The sequence below is a fragment of the Cygnus atratus genome, chromosome 24, assembly GCF_013377495.2.
Source record: "Cygnus atratus isolate AKBS03 ecotype Queensland, Australia chromosome 24, CAtr_DNAZoo_HiC_assembly, whole genome shotgun sequence".
Taxonomy (NCBI): domain Eukaryota; kingdom Metazoa; phylum Chordata; class Aves; order Anseriformes; family Anatidae; genus Cygnus; species Cygnus atratus.
In genome coordinates this window covers 5604327-5630028 of record NC_066385.1, presented here as the reverse complement: position 1 = coordinate 5630028, position 25702 = coordinate 5604327, and the positions used below count along the sequence as shown (strand labels likewise).

The 25702-nt window shown below is 51.6% G+C and overlaps 1 protein-coding gene across 1 annotated transcript in view; it reads right to left on the bottom strand.

The window, feature by feature from the left end:
* Positions 1-24315, bottom strand: part of ILRUN (inflammation and lipid regulator with UBA-like and NBR1-like domains) — a 29740-nt gene extending 5425 nt beyond the window's left edge. Inside the window, exons 1-4 of the mRNA XM_035569138.2 lie at positions 24036-24315; positions 10100-10254; positions 6342-6539; positions 3704-4032 (exon numbers count right to left, since the gene is read on the bottom strand). Of these exons, the coding sequence (XP_035425031.1) occupies positions 3704-4032; positions 6342-6539; positions 10100-10254; positions 24036-24193 (840 nt within the window). The 5' untranslated portion in view covers positions 24194-24315. The remainder of the gene's footprint in view (positions 1-3703; positions 4033-6341; positions 6540-10099; positions 10255-24035) is intronic.
* Between the last annotated feature and the right edge of the window lie 1387 nt (positions 24316-25702).

Below are 25702 nucleotides of genomic sequence, written 5' to 3'. Positions count from 1 at the left end.
GAGAATAAAATACCCATGCATGGGTATATCTGGACTCTAACACAAGCTCATCCCCATCCTGAGATAAGCATCCCATCCTGCACTTAAGCACATGTAAAAATTCCCCAGGGAATAGATATACAACATGCTTTGAGCAATGCCCTGAACACAGACCCCGATCTACAGCCTTCCAGCAGTTTATTTCCTAGGGTGAGGCAGGGTGGACTCAGGGAAGGCATACACTACAGCAGGAATAAAGATCACGCTCAGTTTCAAGTGTGTCACAGGTTTCATCTTATCTGCTTATAGGGGATTCGGTGTCTTTTTTCTCTAGGAAGTTTGTTTCACCGAGCACAGCATCCGTACCACGTGCTCTGCAAAGCACTCTGGCCATTTCCACGTGTGAAACATCGATATGCTCGTCTCATCCGGCAGCAGATGGCACATCAGCATCACCGAGATCCTGGCTCCACCGGGGGATTGTAGAGGACAAGTTACACCTCCTCAATTGCACCAGAGAGAGAACTAACACAGACAAGGTCTGGCAACTTTGAGGCTTTTAGCATGTTTTACAGCTGCAGACGCCAGGAACAGCTAGTTTTATCTCAGAGATTTCATGGTCTCATGCAACCGTGTGGCTGGGGTCCTTCACAATCTCTCGGCAGAGTGGAAGCCTCAGCAACGATCTGAGAAATATTTAGGGGCTTATCTTCCTTCTAAAGGCAGGACAGGCCTAAACTAAACCTTACCCATCCCCTCTGCTGCATCTCACCAAGTGGTGTGTTAAATACGACTAGGGGTTCAGCCCACTAACTGGGTGCATGAAAACAGACAATATCAGATGTTCTGCCCAAGATCAGTAAAATCCAGGTATCCTATATCCAGCTATCTATGCTACCGACTCCCAATACTCTGTCTGCTCCTAGAACTTGAAATAAAGCCTTTCACATCAATATTCAATCAGAAGACGACAAAATGTAGTAGCTTTCTTTCCCCCCCACAAGCAGCAGAGCACAGGTCCAGTCCCCAGGGAGGAGGAGGAGATGGGAGGCTGAAGCAGGGGTACGACTACCAGCAGGTACCTGACCACCACCTGCTGACCACGCAGTTTAATACTTCTGACACCACCCCCATCAAGCCCTTTTCCATTTAATCTGAGCCCCAGCTGGGGATCCCACTTACACATTACCTATTTTTTAGGAAAACCTATTTTCCAGAAGGATTTCCAGCTTGCAGGAAGAAGGGATGCAAGGCCCTAGGCCTAAACTAGGGAAGACAAAGCTTGTTCACCTGACAGTTTCAGATGAGACCAAGTATCTAGGATGCCAAACCTACAAACATTGTTCAACTGCAGAAACAGCACCGCACCACGGGGATGGTACCAATGCGAGCACCAAGTCTGTGCCAGAATGCTTCCTGCCCTGAATGGAAAGGGCACGGCTGGAGGAGGTCTCCGATCCTCACACCTACCTCATAACGGCTCTCAAAGCAACAGCTAACTGGTGTTACATCAGACAGAAACAGCACCTTAGAAATAAAAACCTCAACAGATCTACGAACTTTCTACGCAGCCCATCCTGCCTCCAAAAATTACCCTTCCTAAAAAAAAAAAAAGCAAGGAGCAAAACTTCTGCTTTTATCTCAAAGCTACCTCAACTCCCCCCCCCCATGAACATTCTGAAAATACTGAAAGGAATAAAAAAGAGAAAGAAGGCCACCTGCCCTACCTCCAAGGTTAGGTGATAACGACTCGTAAGAGTAACGCTCACAAACTTTGGGTTACTAGCCAGACCAGGTTTCTTAAATTTATCAAGAATATCTCTGGCAGTGTTTCAGTCTCCTTTTTGGCTTTTCTTCTCCGCAGAACAGCTGGCACAGGCTATGCCCTCTGCATCTCCAGTAGGTACACGTTTCTTACGTCTATGCTCCCCCTTAAAAAAGCCAAAATCTGCTACTCAGCCAGGAGAGCCTGCTGATACACCGGGCCTCTTGTTGCCCACACCACTCTCGTTTCGGTAGGGAGGGCGAGGAATTTTCCACAGGGGAGACCTAGTGAAAAAACGAAGGCCACTTTGCTGCCAAAACCCCACATCGAGAATTTGCGTGCAGGAACTTTCTCAGAAGCGCAGCTCTGAGCAGTGCCACTTCTGTCCACCTGCAAGTGCAAACAAACGATGAAGCAACTGCTAAGCCTGCACTCGGAGAAAGAGGGCAAAGGGGAAAAAAATACAGCTAACCCAAGCCTAAAGCTGACCACCGAAAGTGGAAATGAGTTTTCTCACCTAAATTAAAGCCTAGTGTTAAGCTATGAAAGGCTTAGGAAATTCCATCAACTCAGAGCTATCCTTAGCAGCTGGTTTGTACTCTTCACTGACTGATGCATGAACAGAGCTGTTCCCAGCCTTCGCTGGGATACGTACAACCCCCCCAAGCACCTGAGATGGAATTTATGCAGAGATGTGTCAGCACATGGGTGGCCTCTGCCAAGTCAGAGGATGGTCTGTCTCTCCAGCAAACACCACAATGAAAGCAGGCACTGCTATCCACCAAGAAACCATCAAACGCTAGTGACTTTCGGTCACTGTTAACCCAGACTGCATTTGAACTGATAGGTGAAAGGCTTTATTCTTTATTCATTGCTTAAGCCATCCATTTCATGTTTAATGAGCAAGAATCTTGAAGCAGGAACCAATACAGCTTATAAAAATTTATCTTTGGGTGCAAAACACAAAACGGGTGATTGGTAGTCTGTCAAACAGTTATTCCCACGCATGCCAGCAGTAAAAAAAAAAAAAAAAAAAAAAAGCATAGCCCTGGTGCAAAGTAGGCCACTAAAATATGATCCACTGGTAGAGGACAGGCAGTTCATCCAGTTAGGAACTAAAGTGCTGTAGGTGAACTAATATTAGGGCTTTATTAAGTCATTCAGCAACCAAGTGTTATTGTCCTACACAGCCTGCTTAAAGTACAGTAAAGCATTTTTAAAGGATTTTAAAAATCAAACTAGTTTGACATACGACAATACACACCTACACATACTGGCTGCATTAACAGGTGGATTCTGAATTGTAAATAATCCTGCTATTCATTTGTCACACACAAGCAAATAAAACAGTCAAAATATCACTCAGACTCTTATAGCATCCACCAAGCAAGCTTTTGAGAGAGATTTAAAGTAAAGATAATTTAAAAGTCACCTACAATTATAAACAAGACAAGGACACGGACAGGAATAGTCCTCTGACTGACCATTCCTGACAGACAGCTTCTGGGATCAAAATGTTGAGCTCTGTAGTCACTCCACACCAGTTAAAAAAAAAGTTATCTGGTTAATCTTAGGTATGGGGGTGTGGTCATTTCTTTTTAATTCTGTAAAAACTCAGGAGCACATCTTGAGAGATATTTTGACTTATCTGCACACGCAGCTGGAGTAGGCCCCAGCCACGAATAGTTACAGCACCCAGACAAGATTATATAAACTTTAAGAAGGACTTGAAGCAAAAACAAAAACAAAAAAAAAGGTGGATCTGGTAGAGTCTATCAGAGGCAAAAGTATTTTAATATAACATGAGGAGTTGGCAGAGTCAGACAGTCAAATTCAAAACCTTCCTTAGCAGGTCTGGCAGAAGCAGAAGGGAAGGGCTTTGCAGTTTGTAACGAAGAACTATTACATACACCACAGTCTCATCACCTACCCATTCTCCTGTTCTCCCAGGGCACCTACCTTACTGTATGTCACTACCGACAAGTTGTTCGAGTGACTGCTGGGGGAGAGATTTACAGAGTTTTGTGACAGTCCATTCTGATCTTGTTCGATTTGGTCAGGAGCAGGCCCCCACGTGTTTTTGCTGATTGTGCCTAGCTCGGAACCCCCAGGGTCTTTTAGGTTGTTTTCATCTGGTTGCCTGTTCTTCTGCGGAGAGGCGAACGGGTTAAAGTTTCCTTCTACCTTGCGATGCGGTTGCGTGTTGAACTCTGTTTCAAAGGATGACAGCTGCTGTGTTACTCCTAGAAGTCCTCCAACTTCCACGCTGAGGATCACCCAGATGACATCTGTGGAAAATGAAAGACACTTGGGTCATCACTAGATGGAGTTTATTGGGGGGGGGGGAGAAAGTATGAATTCATTTCTTTACAATAGCAAAAAAAAAGACTGATTGTTTATAACACATTTTTATAAAGCATCAGAAGTACTGGCTAGAAACTAATGAAGTCCAACCCTTCAAGGAAATTAGTTTTACTCCTACTGAACTTAGAGGAACCAGGTAAGAACATATAAAAAAACCAAGCTGACACGATGACTTGAAACTCCATACTTCAGATGCCCAATAGGATGCACTGAAAAAGAAAACCTGAAATGACTTTAACCAAGGCTACGCAACAAGCCTGAAATGAGAGCCAGGCAACATCACTCCCAGTCTTCTGCTCTGTTGACAAAGGTAATGTTTTTTGGTTAGCATTAAAAGGTTTGGCTCTGAAAAAAACAAAAACTTACTTGGAAGGTGATTAGGTTTATGACAATTCACACTAAAATATCTGTATTTCAGTTCCAAGACATCCACAGTATGTAGACAAGATGCAAAGACTGGTAGACTATTACACAAATTTGCAAACAAGTGGCTAAAATATGTATGTGTGTGTTCACAGTTCTTACATAATGTCTTTTGTACATAGATAAGATTGTTTTTCCACTTACCATTTCATTTACACTTCATGCAAACACCATGGCATATTTACACAAATACATGGCTTGGTATGTATCCAAATTCAGTCCTACTGCTTTTTTTTCCCCCGCCCCTCCGTTAAATGCGCTCCAGTTTTGTTTTGCTGCACAGAGAGGGAAAATTGAAAAGAACACCAGCAATTCCTTATCTCATCTCAGCAGATCTAATAAGAGCACCTCACGTCACATGGGATTCACGTTCCAGTTCTTCTGCAGCGTTAACCTACAAGGGGCTCTTTTGTGCTGGCTGGGGGAAGGAGGCAGCAGCTACCCTCGTTGTGCAGCTTTACACCACCACTGCTTCATGAGCAGCCTTCGTTCGCTGGAGCTCTCCTTCCAGCCCCTCACCAGGTTGAATGTCGCTCATTAGCTTGCATTTTGTGACCCAATTAACGGCAGTGGGATTCTACCTTACAAAACCACGGCTGTTTAAGGACCCCAGCACCGTGCCAGAGCTGCGTGCCAACGCCAGGCACCCCCACAGCGGGACCTGAGCTGTGGGAGATAAAAAGCACCAGGGATTCAACCTACCACGGGGAAGGGCATCTTTGATTCAAAGCTCAGTTGCCAATTTCAATTTGCAGGTAGTTTTCCTTCAAAAGGTGTAACTTGAGCAAGTTTAGTAAGACCTTAGCCTGCTTCTTTGTCAGCGTGTAGAAAACCTTGGATTAATAACCGCACAGGCCCGCAGCAGGCAATGCAAGTTGGACAGGCCTTTCAACCTAATTTATGCACACGTTTCAGGGACAAGTTACATCCACTTTCAACACAGAAGAGTCTTACACTCGCTGACAATTCTGCCAAAAAAACAGAGCAAAGAGTTATTTTTGACTCCGAGTGCTAACACATCTCACTCAAACCCGTGGACTTGGGATACGCCCAACTGCCAAAACAGGCACAAAGATGTTCTCAGTATAAACTACAGCTGGCAAAAAATCACTAAATGACTCCAAATGAATGGAGATGTTGGTGGCTCAGCCTGAGGCACCATGCGAAATATCCCAAAGTGATTTTTAAATACAGAAAAGTGGTTCACAGCAGATGCACCAAGTTTAACTATTGAAACCTGGGCCTTCAGTAAGTGTCAGATGGGGTTTTCACCACTTAGGTTTTTATGTAGTTCATGATTTTAAGCACTGGAAAACTTGGAACAAATCCCAACAGGGTAAGAGTTTCAAGGAGAACTGTGCAAGTCCCTTTGTTTTTAAGAGCTTTCTGTAATCTGCAATTTGTTCCAGTGTTTAGAAAACAGTTCTGTGCTGACCAAGACAACAAAGCAGCTCACTCGATGTTTTTCTCTGTTTTCTATATTTAGCCTCAGAGCCAGCAGACCTCTACCCTCCTGCATTTAGTCAAAGCTTGCAGAAGGTCTACCTGCAGCGAGGAGCACCGGCCCCCAGATTTGGAGTACAACATTTACAAAATGGAAACCAAGGGTTATCAGTCCGCAGCTGTCTGGTGCTTACATCTTTGTACAGTGTGGTTTCATGTCAAGAGCCATTACAATAAATCACACAAATAAATTTAGGGATACATGATTTGGTTATCAGGAGGGTGTCCAACAAGGGGCCAGGAGCATCCATTTACAATGGGAATACCATAAAGAAGAGCTTGAAGTGCCAGAAAAGGGATCGCTCACCTCCGTAATAGAGTCCTGTGGCAGTGCACATTCGCCACTGTCCCTGATACATTCCTGCTGTGCTGGGGCTGCACATCTGAACACTGACGTCTGCAATCTCCTGGGGCTCCAGGGACCTGACCATCACCATGTTTACGTGGCCAAACTGGTCTCCCCCAACATACTTCAGACAAACTCCTGGGGGCCAGGCCTCCGTCCCTGGGATCAAGCAGAAGAAAGAATTAGTGACGGTGCTCCAGGAAAAGTCGTGCATGTTTGTATGAGGCTGGATAAAACACACTTATCAAAACAGTTGTGCAATTGTTGAACAGTCAAAGGAATACCGAGATATACGCAGCATTGTCAGCAACTGATACAGAACACAGTTTTCAGACAAGGCATAACTGGTCCACTTTGTGACCAGCAGGAAAAAATCGTATTTCTTTTGAAATAATCTCTAGCTCTTCACACAGCGCGATCCTCAGAGTCTGTGTAACAGCTGAAAAGGCAAAAAAAATAAACAAAACTGAAATTCACATGTATTTTCCAAATGCCATAGCCAAAGAGGTCAGACCTAGTTTTACTTCTCCTCATTTCTGCCTCCCTACACGCAGCTCCTGAGCCTTGCAACATCAAAATACACATTATTAACCCAAAGTGCTGCAAACCTTTTCTTTCAGATAAGAATTCCCTTCTCAGTCTGTTAGTCTCAAGAGGAACAAAAACTTCGAATTACAACTGAAGAGCTGGTACTGCTTTCTAAACGGATTTATTCCCCTTCCTGCACCAACCCTTCTCTCAGCCTTGCGCAATGCAGGAGAGGACTGTGGACACGATTTCTCTGTGGAGATCAATGTTTAGACTGCAGATACTGGGCCTGACAGTGCGACCTGGCAATCTGCAGAGATACAGAAAACAGTCACTGCATGCAAACACAGCCGTCTCCGCCAAAGATAACAAGTTCTGGGGCAGACAAAAAGTAACGTGCTTCCAAGACTCACAAAAAAAAAAAAATCAGCCTAGAATTTGCTTTTGCTTCTCCTCCAGTAATGTGGCAGGCCTGAGCCAAGGACTTCTGCTTGGCCGAGGCTGCAGGGAACAGCCAAGGGAAGCCTGATGCACCAAGAGGCTTGGAAGCACTCGAGGCGAGAACAGTGGCTGCTGATCTGACCTCAGGCCACCTTGAGGAGCATCCTCTGCAGCAGCTCGCCTGCTAATTTGATCCCTGCGGATACCTCGGTGAAGACATGGCAGGGATTAGTTTTCTAGTCAAGTCCTCGTTCGTGGACCTCTCCATCTAGCAGGGAAATCACAACACGAGCAAAGAACACCGGACGTTTTGCTCCAGTTGGAAACGCTGCTGAGATCGGGAGGTCTTTGAAAGAGGAGCCGAGTGATGAGCTGACCTCAGACTGGTGTGGGGGAGCTGGGTATGAAGCCTCATCTGAAAAGGTTGGCAGCCCAGCAACAGGGTTTAGTTTAAATAATTGATGTGATTTTTATTGGGTTTAATGGCTTTAGTCTTGCAAGGTGCCTAGAATGCTGCAACTGATAAGCCCCATAAAATGAAATGATGATTATGTCATTCTATTTCGGTACACTCGTCTCGCAGGAGATGATAAATTGTAGTAACTGTCCTGCAGAGCCAGCAGCAGCTGGGGGTAGAGTGGGAAGAGGAAATAAGTCTTAAATCCTGCTGCTCTTTCAGCACTGCTTTCACTACACAAACTGGTCTTTCGGCCAAGCACCGTCCTGGAAGGTATCAGAGCAGGGTATTAGTTTTTAATAACACACAAAAACCTGGCTGAACCTGGCTTTACTGCTTAAAACCGACAATCTCCCAGAGCCCTGCTTGTCACACGTCAGCCACCAAGCGCCTCCGTGACACATGCCTCAGGTATTTCTTGTTCTAGGACCGCATTCATTTAATCAAGGGTTCCTGCAGAGTTCTTAAAAACCTTGGCTTTACTTCAGTTATCTACCAAACAAGCAGATATTATCTGGAAACACTATAGTCCTTTGATATTATATCTTAATTAAACCTTAAAATAGTTTTAAAATGCTGTGGTTCTGCTTAAACTTCAGTCATAACACAGTACGTGAAGGTGCATTTAACTAAAACATGCCTCAACAGCATGATTTTAACAAGATTTGGCCTCCAGCACCAGCGTTAGAGCACAGATGTACTTTTTAAGAAGTCAGGCTTTAAACCACACAGAAGCCAAAACAAATTTTGGCCTTGCCAGGAACTCAGGAGTCAAGATTAACTGTAACTACCCTTCCTCATCTTAGCAGGCCCACGGATTTCAGAAGGTCAAATGTAACAAGAACAATGAAGCACTGCCTAAACGAGGATGTTAAATTAGGGCTGGATTTACATGCAGGAAAGAGTGCATCAGAGGAACAAGAGAGGAAGGAATCTGAAAGGAGCCAGATAGGGGGTGTAGTCATAACACACGCAAATTAAGATACTAATAGTGGAGAAACCAGATCCGTCAAACCTACTACATCTAAGATTTGAGACAGTTATAAAAAATTGCCAATTCTGAACGTTACAGGAGTTTAAGCAAGCTACAGTGCAATGGAAAGTCAATGCTGAGTCAAACAGAGGCAGAAAAAGTAAATTGAAATAATTAAGGCCTTTCTCTAGAATATAGTGTTTATATGTTAGTGTCCTTACCTCTGGTATCCTGATGAAATACTTAGATTTTTACTAGTGTTTTAGTCTTTGTTGTACTTCGATATTCAACACAAACGTGTACAGCACTCAAGCACTGCAGCTATTTACCAGTAAAAGCACTAACACAGCTGTACGTTACTCATGATGATTCATGGCATTGTACCTCCTTGTGCTATCATGCTTCTTCACAGAAGTACAAGCAGGTCAATTAAATTCAGGCACACAGGTTAAACATTAATGCAACATCCTGTCATTGCAACAGTCAAAGACAAGGTATTCCCCTTTGCATCCTTGGATCTCATTTCTCTGACTACATCCCAACAGATCAAGCACTGGGAATGTATTCTGCCTGGTCTCACTTCCTGGATTTTGGTCCCTGCTTTGACTTATCTCATTCTGGAATGCGGTATCGCCAGCCTTGCATCCTCCTAACGAACGAAAACGCAATTCAGTCAAAAGGGTACTAAAAAGTAAGAGGTACCTGCCACGTTCCCCTTGCACAGCTACCTCTTCGCAGGTTAGATCTCTGCCTCCACAGAGAACACATTTCTACCAAGAGCCCAACCAAGTGACAGTGACAATCAGAAAAAAGGGGGCAATGCAGTGTAGTGGCAATATACACAGGCTGGTCATGAGCTAAAAAGCTTTGAGACTTAAAGGGAGCTCTTCACCAACTTAAAAACACGTTCCATTTGTTTAAGTGATCATAAACAAAGACTGGCTAAGTATTCTTAATCTCCTCTCAGATTTAACTACTGCCACCAAGAAAACAAAATGAAAACACACATTTCATTTTCTATTTACATGCCTCTTCCTACAGCAGTTTCCTAGAGCTTTTGTTTACGTGGTGGCAGGAAGAACAGGACTGGGGCACTGACCGAGCTGCACACCTAGCCACAAAGCGTTTGTGCTGATGTAAGAAGGGATACGCACAGGTCGGCAGAGAGCCACCTCCTCCAGCAACGAGGTGGCTCTGGTCCGAGTGAGGTGCGCATGAACCTCGTGCCTTAAGCTGCAGCTCCTCCATTAGATCTGCCACCGTGTCACCTTATCACCTGATAGCCGTGACCCGGGCTTTGCTGCAGTCCGAGGGACTTACCTGTGTTCTGTATCCTCCATGTTTTTGTAAACTGGGTGTCAGGAGGGATGGACTCCCCTTCCCCGATGGTGACATCTTCAACAAAGGACATGGAGGGTACATTGATATTTGGGCTCTCAAAGTCATAATAGGCTCCGATGGCGGCTTGTAGGTTCCTAGAAAGCAAAAAGCAGATTACAGCCTTAAGTACATGGGTGGGCCAGCTCCTTTTCAGAGATTCACGTAGGTCAGCCTGAACGGTAAAAATATTATCCCGATTAGATGAACTCTGCTGCTCACGTTTTCCTAAAACCTCCATCTTTATCACACATGGATTCTGCAAGATAACGGAGCTCAAAATATAGCTTTTTACCTTTTATGGACACTATGTTAGATCACTCCGCTGCTTCTTATTTTCACTGGAAACCTGGGAACTCAGTCTTTTCTCAGCCTTTTAGGCCTCCACCCTATGGAACTCAACAATAACTTGGAGGGACAGTGGGGTGAGTGCTGGGCAGCGGCGTGTGAACAGCTCTTCTTTATACCCGCCTTGTTTCCGTAGCTAATTTCAAGAGGATTCAACTTCTTCATTTTATTTTGGCACGAAAGATCCAGAGGAGCATCAGATGAGCAAAACACAAAGCACACATGATAACTCTGAAGGCTAAAGGGCACCAGCAACTACGGACAACAATTCAAGCCCTGCTGCTTGTGAAACGCAGTCATCTGAGCCACGAGCACTCCCCGACTACTTATTAATCATTAGGTGCCTGCTCAGCTCTGGATCGTCACAGCTCAAAGGAACTTACAAACCGTCCAGGACGAACAAACATTCTTACCGATTCCAAACAAATGGCAGTGGAAGGCTGTGATATATTACGGACATCCAGCAAGCCACAAGTGCTATTGATTCACGGTCACAGCGTAGCTGAAAACTCGCAGGGTAATTAATTTGAAAAGAGGAGCAGTCAAACAGGAAGAGGATTCACGAGGCTGAGCTGCCATTCCACGACATACTATTATGTTATTATGTAAGTGTTGTGGCAAATCATCTAATTCCTCTGTTTACGCATGGCTGCGGGGTTGTGGCCCTCATTTACATGTGGTGAGTAGGTGCTGTGAGAATGGGATGAGTAAAATCGCACCGAGAGCACTGGGCATAACAGCTGCTATTTATTCGTGATTACACAAAGCTATTTTGCTTTTTTAAGCAAGACAAAAAAAAAAAATCCTTCGAGAACCAGGAATTGCCACCTAGAGCAGAAGCCCTGCAGAAGGGCGGTCAGAAGCTGCGCGGCGTGGTACAGTGATTTATCGAGGGTAAGCATTGTTTGGTGGAGTGTCATGTGTCTCACCCAGAGCCAGAAAGCCAAGGTGAAAGCGGGAGAAACATTTGCAGCATGACCCTGAGAAAGAGCAAACAGAGGGCTCCGGGGGCTGCTTGCCAGCTGGAAAGGGACTCGAAACGGTGAGCAAAGGAACTGCCTCCTGTTCGATTCCTACAGCGCTCGAGGGAAAAAAAAAAATAAATCAGACATTGTGTAAAACCAAAACCGCCCGGGAGAGAAGCGGCACTGATTTCCCCTTACACAGGGCACCCCAAAGCAGCAGCTAACGGCACCGGAGCTTGGGTCAGAGGGGGGCAGTCGTAGATCTGAGCGCCACCCGTGCCAGGGGGACACCTGAACAACAGATGCACCAGTCCCCCGAGCCACCAGGACGGCAGAAGAGATGACGCCGTGCTGGCTGACATCCTGACATCTCCCAGAGCTCAGCCAAGGCACGAGGCGGCACCGGAGGGGCGCTCTGCCCGGCACGGCAAACCCTACAAACCCACACCAGAGCTTTTGCTGCCAACACACCAACAGGCTTGGGTAGAGCAGGGAAACAGACGAGCCTCCCTGCAGGACTCCCACATTTAGAGCACTGAATTTCGGACCAGAAGCCATTATTCAGCTCGAGACGTTTTCTACCTCGGAGTGTCGGGGCTATATTTAACACATGCAGCTCGGGCGAATGCTGCAGGAAGGGTGCGTGTCACGTTAGCCAATAACCGGAGACAAATGCTCAGTTTTACGTCACCAGCCGCCTGTTGCTTATACACGGCACGAGATTTACATAACTCGCAGCAGGGCCGTGCCAAGAGCCTCCTGCTCGCCCAACCAGCTAACGCAACGAGCTGGGGCTCAGTTTTCACGACAATTTCCTCCTGTGTTACAGCGATCCGAGGCAAAAGGCATTGTGAGAGCTACAAAGACAGCGACACAGCTCTTTCTCTCCCTAATCCACTACTACACAAACCCATTTTCCGACGTCCTGCACCATCCTTGCGTGCTACGATTCTGGGATCGGGAGTAACGACGTTTTATTGGCATTAAGAAAGAAAACAGCAGTTCCACGGGGGAAATTTCTTCTGTAATTCTCTGCAAGGCAGCCTGCGCTGTTTTGTGTTTGCTTGGCTGTAAACCCGCTCCAAAAGGTAGTGGGCTATTTGTGCACACAGGCTGCCTGCCAGCTCCCCTCCCCTCCCTGGGTCATATTTCATTGCTTGCTTTGCCATTGGGAAACGGCTCCGGCCCTCTGCAGCCTTTAGTTAAAAACTAACCAAGGAAAAGCACGTGGCAAAAAAAAGAACAACAAAAAAACACAACAGCTTTGCCACCTTTCTGCCATCGGGCATCCCAAAGCCACCTTCCTGCCCCCGTCCTGGTCACCGCCGCAGGTTTTGGTCGGGGTCAGCACCCGCGTGTGCTTTGATACCCCCCCCCGGCCTTCCCCCTAGAGAATTTAAAAGGAAGCTTCCAGAAACCAAAGAGAAATTGAAAGTAGCAAGAGCCAAAGTCAGGATGACAAAGCAAATCCGCCCCACACTGGAGTCCTTTGACACAGCCGACCCGAGGAGATAGGCGCCGGGCGGCTGCAGGAGATCCCCGCGGCGGCGCTCACGCTGCGGTCACGCTCCCCGCTTACACAACAGGCACGAAGCAGCAGAGACGCGCTGCCTTCGGCTCGGCTCTTCCCAAGGGACGCTGCCCCTCGCTCCCTACCCCCAGGCAGGGCTGGGTGCGGGTGTGAAGGCAGCCCCGGGTATGGGTGTGAAGGCAGCCCCAGGTATGGGTATGAAGGCAGCCCCCTGCTCGGGGCAGCAGGTACCACCCGCAGAGGGTCGCAGCAAGCTGCAGCCCGGTGATTTGCACCGTGGGGACCGAGCACAAGTGCCCCCTGCCTCCTTCCTTCCACTAAACGCACACACAGCAGCAGATTTTAATACGGAAAGGCGAGCACCTTTCCTTATTCCTGCATTGAGACCCTGAAATTCGCCTGCGTGCATCTACTGCTGTTATTATTGTGTCTTTATCCTCATGCCCAGCTGGAAGCGCAGGCACCTGGGGACAGGAACGCGGAGCCAAGCCCCCGAGAGGAAGGGGTTACCGGCTGCAGGCCTCTCTTGCGCACCCGCGCCTGCCTCGTCTCCCTCCGAGGTGCGACACGCACCGCGCTGCCCCTCCGCATGAGATAAATTCCTATTATAAACCAGACAGCTCTCAAGCTGTAAGATGAGCACGCCAAGCCCAGCCGGTGTAATTTACGTGACTGATCTATCCTAATTACAGGGACGCCCCGTGCTTCTGCCTCTGTCTCAGGACAGCCCTCCAGGTGCCAGGCCCTCCGTGCCGAAATGAAGCAATTTTCCCCCGTTCAGGGCAGCAGCGGCGCGGAGCTCTGCCGTACTCCCGGAGCAGGTCCCACGGGATGCGGACTCCCCACGAAGTCACCGCAGCCACGTCCGATTCGAGTCCAAAAAGGTTTTGGAGAGGGGGGGCAGAAGGCAGCAAATAAAGATTACGGCTGTGTGTACCAGACCCATTCTAACTACGGGGATCCCGCTCCTTCCTCTCCAAAGGCATCCCGACTTACCCATCCGGTGTTTTCCCAGCAAACTACTGCCCCCAGAAGCGGAGAAAGTGTCCCTTTCCAAGTCCATTCCTCCGCTCTGCCGCTTTGTTTCAAGCCTCAGGAGCTAAATTACGACAGCGAAGTTAAAACCTCCTCTGCTAATAGCTCTGGAGATGTCCCTTAACAACTCTTAAGTGTTTGCAAAGAGGTGGTTTATCTTGAGCCATTCGTTCCCTTCCCGGTTTTTTTTTCCAGACAGCCTTTTGTTATGTTAAACCAATATATTTAGACAGTAATTACTCCCCATTAACTAGGTCGCCCCGTGCAGTATTCAGAAATAAAAGAAACTCTTCCCAATCGATTCACAAAGCAGAGGGCTCCTCGTGCAACCCAGCCCTGGTGCACACAAGCAGCAGCACCCGGGTAACTGGCCGTGTCTTGGTGGTGGTGTGGTGTTTTAAAATTGAGTTCTTGGGTATGAGAATGAAGAAACCGAGGTACTGAGGCTTACTCACCCCTGCCTTCTGCAGAAAGCACAGCACATGCACAGCACCTCGTCCTCCTGTTACCAAGAAAAGGCTCAGCTCTTGCCACACATCACCACCATGCCTCCGTGGGCGTCTTGGGAGGAAACAAGCAGGTCATTGCAGCACGCAGGGCAAGGGACGGCAGGAGTCCTGCCAAACACGCTCAGAACAGGTAGAGAAAGTGAGCTGGAAGAATCCTGCACCACCCGGCGCCCGTAACCTCCTGCACCTCTTCCACAGGACACGTGCATTGTATTTTGGTTTTATTTTCCATCCAGCAGCTTCAAGTTCTGAACTACGGGGAAAAATCCCGTCCAGCCCGCAGGCTGCCTCTCTGAAGGTCTTCACGACACGGGAATTCCACTCCTAAGTACCGCTTCCAGCAGAAAGCAACAGCTTGATAATTAACGTTTCAACTGTTATAGGAACCTACAAGTTTTCATTTCTTATAAAATTCTTTGATGACTCCAAACTACAACGAGGCAGCCACTTCAGCTCAGAATGCAGCAGGCAGTTTGCTCCTATCGGCTCCTGCCCTCTCCTACCACCTATTAGGATCTAACGGGTGAGGGCTCCCAGCAGCGACTTTCCTGAGCTGCCAGGAAAAACAAAAGCAATCAGTGCAGTGCCTTCGACTCTGAATTTCATGCAGGATGCAGCCCTGGTATCATGCAAGGACAGCGAGCTGAGGACAACGATTAAGTCAAGTAGAAAGCACTCTGACAAATGGACTCTGTCACTGCGCTGTGCAGAGCGATGTGCTGAAGCGAGTGCCAGGCTGCGTTTCTCTCCCTCGCAGGGGCTGAGGACAGAAGCACCCCACGCGTGGTGTCCGAGCGTGGCGCGCCCTCAGCACCCACAGGCAGCTCTTGGCACGGGAACCACAGCTCCGGTGCTGCCCTCCGGAAAGATGCAGTGCAAAAAGCTAAGCAGTGACACGGGGCTAAATACTTACTGCTTTCTGGGCAGCACTTTGTGCTCCTTCCACGACTGAATTCTCACCCTTCACAGGTCCTTCCTGCCCCCCAAAGCAATAGGTAGCCGGGCACCCCGGCACCCCACAAGGCACCCTTTGCTAAAACCAAAGGCGTGCAAGAGAAATAGCGCAGCAGCTGGGTAACTTCTCCCTCCTAAATAACAGAACAGCTCCGCGTGATGCAGGTGGGAGAGACTCAAAATGCCTGAGGAGCACATCCCAGTGAGGCAAACCTCGGTCCCCTCCTTTCATCTCGGCACCCAACATCCCCTTTGGATTTGATTTCCTCAGCTGCTGGGGAATTGGACTGATAGCACTCCGGGTTAGGCCACCTCGAACAGCTACTTACTGCTCCTGAAGTGGGAGGCACCTCGAAGCATCAGCAGAAGCTCGGGGGAGAGACTTGACACCGCAGGGAAGTGCTTTTACCTGGAGCTGAATTCAAACATTTTCAGTGGAGACGACACAGGGCAATTAAGTGGAAGGGCTCTCAAGACATTTTGAAGGACTGGAAATTTTAATCAGTGAGTAGCTTTCAATAAACACCGCTCCTGAAAGCCAAATGTGCGCGTCAGTTACCTGCAGAGCTGACCTCTTACACTAAACAGGAGGCTGGGAAATTACCTCGCCAGGCTTTGGGGATCCAAAAGGACCAGGGAGGGAAGCTGAAAGCTTTCAGCTCAACTTACACGGCTTGGGGGGGGGGTGGGGGGTGGGATGGAAGCTGGCTAATTTGAAGCTCCTGCATTTCCTTACACGAAGCCACAGAAAAACCTGATTGTTTCAGCTGAGGGAAGCCAGTTCCAAAATACAAGGGGGATGTTCCGAACCTGCAGTGATTGAAGGCAACGTTGCTCTCCGTCCAGGGGCAGCACAGGGGTAGCAAGGGAGAAGACACCGAAGATGCACAGAGTTTTCAGGACGCCCCACTCCACCAGAAGAAGTCGCTTTAACAGGCTTTTAGATGCACACAAACGGGTACAGAGGCAGCGTAACCCCCACCACGGTCCCGGCTGAGCGCTCGCTGCGCCCTGCAGCGTCTCAGTGGCAGAACCAGGGCTGCGACGCTGCCGTGAGCCCCAGACCCCAGCAGCTGAACCCTCCGAAAGCAGGCGGCCAGGAGCTCGAAGCCTGGGCTGAAATGTTTTGTGACTGTCACAGCAGGAGCTGCTCCCTGCCCGCTGCCCCCGGACACAGGCACCAGCTCGTCCCAGCGGGAAGCCAGCGCGCTGCCGGCACGCAGCAGGTTCCCCGAGCGCTAACTCCTCAGCACAAACTATGTCACCGATCTATAATTGTCTGCGTTCGGGTAATGGGGGATTAAAGCTACAGAAACTGTCTGAGAACAAGTTCGGGCACGTTGGGCAGCCCAGCCGGACTAAAATTATATCACACCCAACTCCTGCTGCTGCAGTCGTCTGTCGGCTTGCAGCTCCGCTCCACGCGCACCCACCCCGGATGGGTCTGTAACGTGGACACGGCACAATTGTAACACACTCTGCAGTTAAAAACGCAACGTATCTGAAGTCTACCTTTCATGCAGATTACTCAGGTCAAATATTTGAGCTTTTCTGGAGATGAGCTGTGCTTTTTTTTAACGCTCTAAATAAAAGCTGTCCAAGAAAACATTTTCCAGCTGATTAATTCTCTGATTTTCTTATTTTTAGTGACGTCAGGGGACAGCCGCGCACAGAGATCCAAGTCTACAACAGCTCACACGTACTAAGAATACATCCACGATGCTTCAAGCCACCGCAATGAATTAAGCTGTTAAAAACTGTTTTCTGCTCCCCAGACAGGGTACGAAGGAGCCTACGCAGGCACCGCTGAGCAGCAGCCACGGGATTGCCAGCCTGCCCTGATTCTCCCCACCGCCCACTATCTCCTCCCGGCCAGATGCTGGACCAGTTCCGAGTTAACCCAAAGAAGTTTCCAGGGAAGACAAAGTTGATTTCAAAGCCCGGTTTGTCCCAGGTTTGTCTCCTCCAGGACACAAGGGCTGGAGATTCCCCCCACAGCCCGCTCAGAACCGAAGGAGCATCAATGCTGGGCTTGTGATTCGCAAAAGCAGCGCTGGGAAAGCTCCCCTCAGATTTATGGTGATGTGGGTAAGCAAAAGGGAAGTCACGGGAGCCCCATGGACCGAGACAAAGAGCAGACAGACCCGGACAGCAGGGACCCTGACCCCTTCTAAGGCAAAGCACAGACACCACAACTCCCCACTTGCAGTGGCGCAGCAATTTTTTGGTGGCAAATCCAACAATTCTAATATGAACGGGGAACGAGGGTTTACGTTCCTTGTTTTGGGGAAAAAAAAATCCTACCGCTTGTTTTATATCCTGCCTTCCCTTCGACTTCGCAAGTGGAGGAAGAGAGGAAAACTCAGCAAACGCAGCCAGACACAACATCTCTCATCGGATGGAGCTCTCTGATAGCAGCTGATTAGTTTACTGGACATCAGCAGAAACACTGCCTTCAAACGGCAGAGGAAATGAAATTAATTTGTTCGTGCTTCGTTCAAGATCTGCAAATAAAAGCTAGAATGGAGATCTCGATGCCAGCAGCAGATGTTTGCCCCCACAACCGGCGCACAACAAAACCAAACCTAGCAGCACGTTAGGTCTGTAACCAGAAGCGTTTGATCAGCAATACCAGAGCTGCTCCTAACTATTTGCATCTAAAAAAATGCTATAAAGCAGTGTTTTGATTTGAGAGATCGACTGCGTTCTTCGGGGGTGTTGGTGTTTAATGGAGAGCTGGAATAAAACCGCAGGTGTTTTAATGCAGTCGGCTGCACGAAGCTCTCTAGCAGACCGAACGTGCAGCGCCGTACCGAGATCAATAAGCTGGCTTTTGGTATCACCTCATGATCAAAGGCTGGCTGGCGCAGGGGCAGACGCAGCTAAGGCCACACATTCCACCTCAGCATTCATATCCCGAGAGGTAATGCCTAAAAACTTGACGCGTCTGACTTGGCACGGCCTCACGTCTGCCCTCTGCGCCCGCCGGTTCCACAGGAGCACAACGCTCGGCTCTTGGAGGGCTGGAGTTGAAGATTTACCAGGGGACGGCTCCGTACGTCGCACCAGCGAAACCTTCACGCACAGCGAGCAGGAGAAGGCTGGGAGGAGGTGACGAGCTGCCACGCACCGCTACCGGCCCTGGTGCCCGAGCACTTCGAGCCCAAGTTCTTCCCGACACCAAACTGGAGGTCTTCTATAGAAAAGCAGTCAAAAAAAGCCCGTTCACGGAGGACAGCTGAACGCTTTTTGTCTTGTGAACACCTCCAAGGTCTGGAAACGGAGCCCAGGAGCACGAGGGGCTCCTCGTTGGGGGAACTGCATCGTCTGCGTGCCGCCTGCTGCCTGGGGCCCTGACGGCTCACCCGGGTGCACCGCGGGGTGTTTCTCTGAGCAGCGCCCACGCTCCACCACTAACATCAACTGCCAACACACGCTTCCACCCCCAGAGCTGAATTTTACCGAGTGGCATCCCACCATCCTTGCAAGGACGCAGGAATTGAGCAGACACACCAAGTCAGGACAGGAGGAGCACGAAACCCTCCCAGCTAAAACACCGCCGGGCGCTGGACCAAGCGCATCCACTCGATGGAAAGAATTTCAACAGCCCACCGGAGGGACAAACCCCATCTATTTATACGGCGATTTTAATTTTAAGATCCAATATTCTGCCTTCTCTCCACGATCAATAAAACTCACACCCAAATGTTAGGTAAGTCATCGCGACGCCAGCAAAATTCACGTTGCTGATGTGAGAATCGCCGCCGGCAGCTGATCCCCACCCCAGCTCCCCTCACTCCTACACAAACACCCTGCCACCGTACAGCAACGCTACGGCGGACTCCTGTAGTATTTTCAGAGATAAAGTAACCTATAATTATTTTCACGGAAAACTCTCCGGAGTACTGGCGAAACCAGGTCAGAGCTACAAATTCTTCTAGGCATACTAAAAAAGAAAACCTCCAGAAGAGATCTGACTGCCTTATAAAAAAAGGACCTTAAACACCTTTTTTTTTTTCCCCCCACCAGATAGATCAAAAAAGCCTTGGGTTCACAGCAATAAAGTGCTGTTTTTCCTTTTTAAACGCAATGGAAACCATCATTATCTGACGCGTTACAATTAAATACCAGCATCACACCTACCAGACTAACAGAATCCAGCTAAACAAAAGTGAAAAAAGCATGTAAACAAACACGAGACGGGAATTACTGAAATATGCCAGCATTAAATAAATCTGCCGAGGTAGGATCCCCTCGCAGCTACCTGCGTTGACACAGGGACTGAAACCCAGCACCAGCAGCTGCCCCAAACCCAGCTACACAGAACCGAAGGGGCTCACGTCTTCCCCTGCGACCCCTCACCCTGAAATTTGGTGCAATTTCCAGCGAATGAAGTTTCCTCTTCCTTGTCCCAACACCATTTCCCTATCAGCCTGGGAAGAGTCCCATGACTTCCACGCAGGGGGCCTTACCGGAGTATGCAATGAAAGCAAACAAGACGCACGTTCTGGGCGAAGTTCCCCTGCTGTTTACGTTTACGCCACTCCTTACTGCTGATGGCCAGTCGGGGCATCACAAAATTTGCTTTCCAGGTGTTTTCTGGACGTGCCCCGGTCCCACCGACCCCTGCTCCCGCGTCAGGGCCGCCGCAGGCAGAGCCCGGCGCAGATTCGTTCCCCGCTGACCTAACCAACCCCGGATTTTAAGAAATAAATGAACACAAAGGCTTTCCAAAAGGGGTTTGGGATGCAGTAGGATGAGACTACGGAGCCTGGACGAGCTCGGACACGTTCCCAGCCACCCGGCACGTCAGCAGCCAGCGCCTGGAACCGCAGCAGCCCCCAAAAGCCCTCCTGGGACCCCCCAAAGCACCCGGAGGGGAGGGAGCCACAGCGCAGGGACCCGATTATCGGAGGTGGGGTTGATCCCAGACACCACGGCAGCAAAACGCCCCGCAACTCGGCTGCGGTTCTCCTCCTGAGGAGGAAATATTTTGGGGCCTCAACTTTGGAGCTCGCTCCTGGTTTTAGGCCGAAAGCTCAACCTCTCGGCCGACCTCTGGACCCTTTAATAACCCCAAAAAACCACCGAGGGACGAGGCCCTGAAGCAGCAGCAGCACTCCCCGAAGGGCCCGGGCAGCAGGAAGCCGAGCTGGAGCAGGTCGGAACCCCCCATGCAACTCACAGGAGGCCCAACTCCAGGAAAGCGTTTAAATAACAGGGGAAAAGACAACTCCGAGCGTTTAACCTGTCTTACCTGAAGATCAAAGACCGGCCTCAGAAACTCAGGATGCGTATGTTCCACCTGCAGCACCTCTGCCGTGTTGCTAATAAAAGCAGCCGGCAGCTTCCCGAGCGCTGCCCCAGCCTGTGAAATACTTGGAAAGCACACCGAGCAGCTCCGGGTCAGCCGGAGGTACAGACAGACCTAAAGGCTACCCACAGTTCGTATTTCTTCACGACCAACAGATTCTTTCGTGCAAGTTACCCGGAAAAGCTGTTTTAAAAACAATTCACCTCTCCCAGAAGCGGAGATTCATTTTGAGCACGTCAGACACAATTCCTAATGATAGCCCTGGAAAGGTTCGTTCAAAGCCCAGCCCAGCTCGCTTGCCGCGCTATCTCAAAGGCCTAGAACAAGGAAGTAGCTCCAGGTCCGGTGACTACATCATTATCATCAAAGGGCCGCCTGCTGCACTCGAGAAAAAAGTTCCTAATTAACCCGTACGAGCGTATCTGAGGAGCACTCGGGGCGCCGAACGAGCGCACCTCTCAGCCCTGCTGCGAGCTCCCTCGCCATTTCCTGCGGGCAGCCATCGATCCTGGCACGGAGAGGGAGGAGATCGCCTCCCAGGAGAAGAGCCCAACCTTTACCAGCAGGAGAAGCGACCCGGCGCTCTCACCCAGAGGGATTATTCGCAGGGTAAAGATCCGGGCCCTAATTCCAGGGCAAGGATTCAGCCCTCGCGCGGCGGCGCCGCCGCCTGCCACCACCTCGGGTCGCAGCCTGGAGGTGCACGGCGCCCTTCGGCACGACAAAGGGAAGGCGCTGCCAGGAGAGGAAAACGTGGCCGAGGCTTTTTGTAAGGACAGGGAGCACTCAGGCCGGTATCCCGAGGAGGTGGGAGCTGGAGAACGGGGCAGGAAGACAACAGAACCGTAAGCTGCAGGGTGACAGGCACGGGGGACGGGCGGTCCCGCAGGGCAGCACCGAAGCATCCTGGCAAGAACACCCAAAGAGGGCTGGCAGCACCCCCGGCCGTGCCCGGGCTGCTGAAAGGCAAAACTCCGCCGGGCTTTCGGCCCACTTCGGGAGCAACCACACCGCAGCCTGCGCTGATTTTCGCAGAGCGTCGCGTGCATTACCCCACGTCGTCACGTTTCCTTTTATGCACCCCCCCACCCATCCAACGAGGCTTATAAACACCAAAAAAAAAAAAACACTAAAAATTTATTGTGTTCCCAGAGCTTAGCCACTGAAGTTGTGAGTTCCTTGTGAATTAGGGTTCCTTTGACCACTTCAGATTTTTGACTGTAACTAAAAGACACAAAATAGTTCTAAGACCGTATTTAAGAAACTGATACTGCAAAAGAAAATAAATGTTCCTGAAGAAGAGCGCTTCTTCAACACAAACAGGGAAGATCACGGTTACACACAGCCACCTCACTAGGAGCTCCCTGGTCCTTCCCGGGGCTCTCCTGAGGTTTCTGCTCTCCCACGGAACATCACAGGAAAAAAAAAAAAAACACACCCCAAAACCCTCCAGCGTTACCTTGCAAAGCAGTACGTACAGCACAGGTGCTTTTATTCCTATTATCACCAAAACACAAAGGAGGCAGGAAAGCTTTTTCTGCTGTGACACACTTCCCCAAAGCAAACCCCTGCACACTAACGAGACTCTTTTGCATTTATCAGCTTACAACGCACACGGCGTTATTTGCTGTTCCCTCGCTCCCTCTGCAGCTGCACGTTCGCCATCAGAGCTCACTACAGGTCCGTAGGAAGAGGGAAGGAAGGAGGTTACGAAGTCGTCTCATTACTATTGATTAGTTCAACAGTTCCCTGAAAGTTTTTTCTCCCCTCCCCCAACTGTTGATATCAAGGGCTTCAACTCGGATTTCAAGCTTCAAACCCGAGGTTTCCTGGATTTGATGGAATATAGTTAAAAAAAACGTACGGACGATTTAGGTAAGTTAACTGTTGTTGTGTCTGAAGCACGGCACTTGGCTCTCCTGCATCCTCAGCGTGAACACACCGCGAGGGTCCCGCTTTGGTCATCCCGGCACAGCCCAGCCGTGATGGTTTTAAGGTCGCAGGTGGCAACAAGGAGCAGCAATTTCACACCACTCCTTCACCCCTGTGCTCCCCACACCCTCCTACTTTCCGTTTTCCACCATTAAATCGCATCTTCCCCGCGTTTTTTCCCTCGAGTTGCAGCTTCCCTGACTACCTGTGCTCCTGCTTTTAACCCGGGACAGCACCGAGGAGCTTTCACAACCTCCAAACACCCCAAAAAGCAAAGTTTTTGAGAGCCGCCCAGCTCGCGAGCAGACGTTACACCTTCACCAAACACCCAGGCAACTTTCCCGGGGAGGCCAAGACTTTCTGCCCCAATTTTCCTGAAGCCACGGCCCAGCCCTGCCTCCGCCGAGGCCGCTCGCCCTCCGTCCCCTCGGAGGAGCGGTGCCAGGAGCTGGTCACTGGTTAACAGCCCGCAGCCCTTTGACCCAGGGGCTCTCGGGGCTGCCAATGCCACCGGCACCGCGCAAGGGGGGAGCGGTGAGGCCGAACGCCGTGCCCAAGCCTTGGAGAAATCCTCCCGGGGGGCTCCCTGCCCTGCCAGCCTCCACCCCGGGGCCTACGGCAGGCACCGGCCTCCCGCCGCCGGGCACGACGCCCCCTCGGAGGGGGCTCGGGGAGGCCTCCCCCAACCCCTCCGTGGCCTCCCCGGGCCTCCTCCAGGCCCCTGTGGCCTCCCCTAGACCCCCCCCCCCCGGGGCCCGACGCCCCCTCAGGCAGCTCGGGGCAGCCTCCCCCGGTCCCCTTGCGGCCTCCCCTTACCCAGAGCTCTCCCCCAACCCCCTCCAGCCTCCAGCAGCTCGGCGGCCTCCCCCCGGCCCCGCAGCCTTCCGCGGCCCCCCTGGAGCCACCCCGGTCCCCTCGTGGCCTCCAGCGGCCTCACAACCTCCCCCCAGCCTCCCTCCGGTCCTCAAAGCCTCCCCGGGCCGTCCTACGGCTTCCCGAAGCCCTGCGGCCTCCCCAGCTCCCTCTCCGGGCCCTGTGGCCTCCCCCTACCCCACAGCCTCCCCCCGGCCTCCCTCCAACCCGGCGGCCTCCGCGGGCCTCCCCCAACCCCACAGCCTCCCCCCGAGCCCGGCGGCCTCCCCACGGTCCCAAGGGGCCTCCCCCAACCCCACAGCCTCCCCACAGCCTCCCCCCGAGCCCGGCTGCCTCTCCCCGGGCCTCCCCCGAGCCTCGCAGCCTCCCCCGGGGGGGGGGGGGGGCTCTACCGTAGCCTCCCCCCCGGAGTCCTCACCAGTTGGTCATGTCGAGGAAGAAGGCGCAGCCGGCGGGGCTGAGCTGGAAGCCGAGCAGCCGCTGGAACTCGCCGATGAGCACGTCCTTGTCGGTGGTGCCCAGGCAGCTGAACTTCTGCATCAGCTCCGCGTCCAGGTCCACGTCCATGCCCTCCATGGCTCCTCCGCCGCCTCCACCGCCACCCCCCCCGGGCTGCTGCCGCCCGTCCGGGTTCCCCCCCCCGCTGCCGGGGCCGCTCCCGGGGCCGCCGCCGCCGCCGCTCAGCGCCGCATGGGGGCGATTGGAGAGGGGGGGGGGGGGGGGCTGAGGGTGAGGGGGGGGGGTGAGGGCACGGCGGGGGGCGGGCGGGCGGCAGGGGAGGGGGGCGCGGGCGTCGGCGTGGGCACCGCGCATGCGCCGCCCCGCCCCGCGCGCCTTGTGACGCCGCGGCGCCGCGGCCCCGGCGGGGGCGGGGGGGGGGGGAATCAGGCATTTGCATAACGCGGCGCGCGCGCCGCCTGACGCCGGTCCCCCTCCCCCCCCGTCTGCAAATGGGAGCCGAGGGATTTGCATGCGCCCCGCCCCGCCCCGCCCCGCCCCGCCCCCCCCCGCCGCGCGCGCGCTGCCATATATGGGAGGCGGCGCGGGGGAGGAGAGCGCGCGTGTTTATGGATGCAAATCGGTCACGTGACGGGGGGGGGTGCTGGGGCGTAGCGAGGCGCAAGGGCTGCTGGGATGGCAGCGCGGGAGGGGGGGGGGGCAGAGGCCTCGCGGCCTGGAATTTTCTTCAAATCCTTGTTTTTCGCCTCAATTCCGGTCCTCGCTGCGGGTCGGGCAATCCAGGCCTCAGCAATGCGAATCCTGGCTTTTGAGGAAGGCAGAAGCCTCCCTGGCAGTGCTGGGGGGCGCAAACTAAGGAAATAAAGGCTGTTTCGTACAAATTGAGCACGTTATTGTAAATAAACCAGGTTTTACCTCAAACGCGCTGCGTTATGTGAGGTGTTTGTGTCCCGAGCTGCGTCCCGGCCCGGCTGGGGGTTACGGGAGCTCCCTGGGGCTGCCTCAGGCGAGGGGCGCGGCGCTCCCGTGGCGCCCAGCTCATGGTTTTGGTGTGCGGGTGGAAGGGGTTGTGGTGCCACGGCTGAAGGCAGGGGTGTAAAAGAGGCTGGAACTCAAAGCCGGGCCGTGTCACAAAACACCCAGGGAGATCGCAGGGCAAACAAACCCCCGCGTATCGCTGCGTGGCGCTTGTGTGCCCTGACAGCCCGCTTAATGAGTAACGGAGCCTGTGGGGATTCGCTTGGGCCTGAACAACGCTGGGCTCACGAGGTCGCCGCTGTTTGTACCGGGGCGGGACCTGAGGCACCGTCCTGAAACCTGCTCAGCTCTGCTGCGGCTCCTGCGCCAGGCCCAGCAGGGGCACACAGCACCGGGGCGGTCGCACCAACCTGCCCAGCTGCCTCCTGTCCCCGTTCCCAGACAGCGCCTGGCTTCATCCCCCGGCCCCACGGTGCCCCACGGGACTCACAGCCCACGCGGTTGTGTTTCACATGAGGAGAGCGTTGCCCGGTGGCGCTGAAACAAGCACGAACAAGGCTCCTGGTGCAGCCCTCAAGCAGCCTGCGCCACCCCCCGGGCTGCTTTTGGCAGCCATTAGCGGCCTGACCAAGCTCCCTGCCCAACACC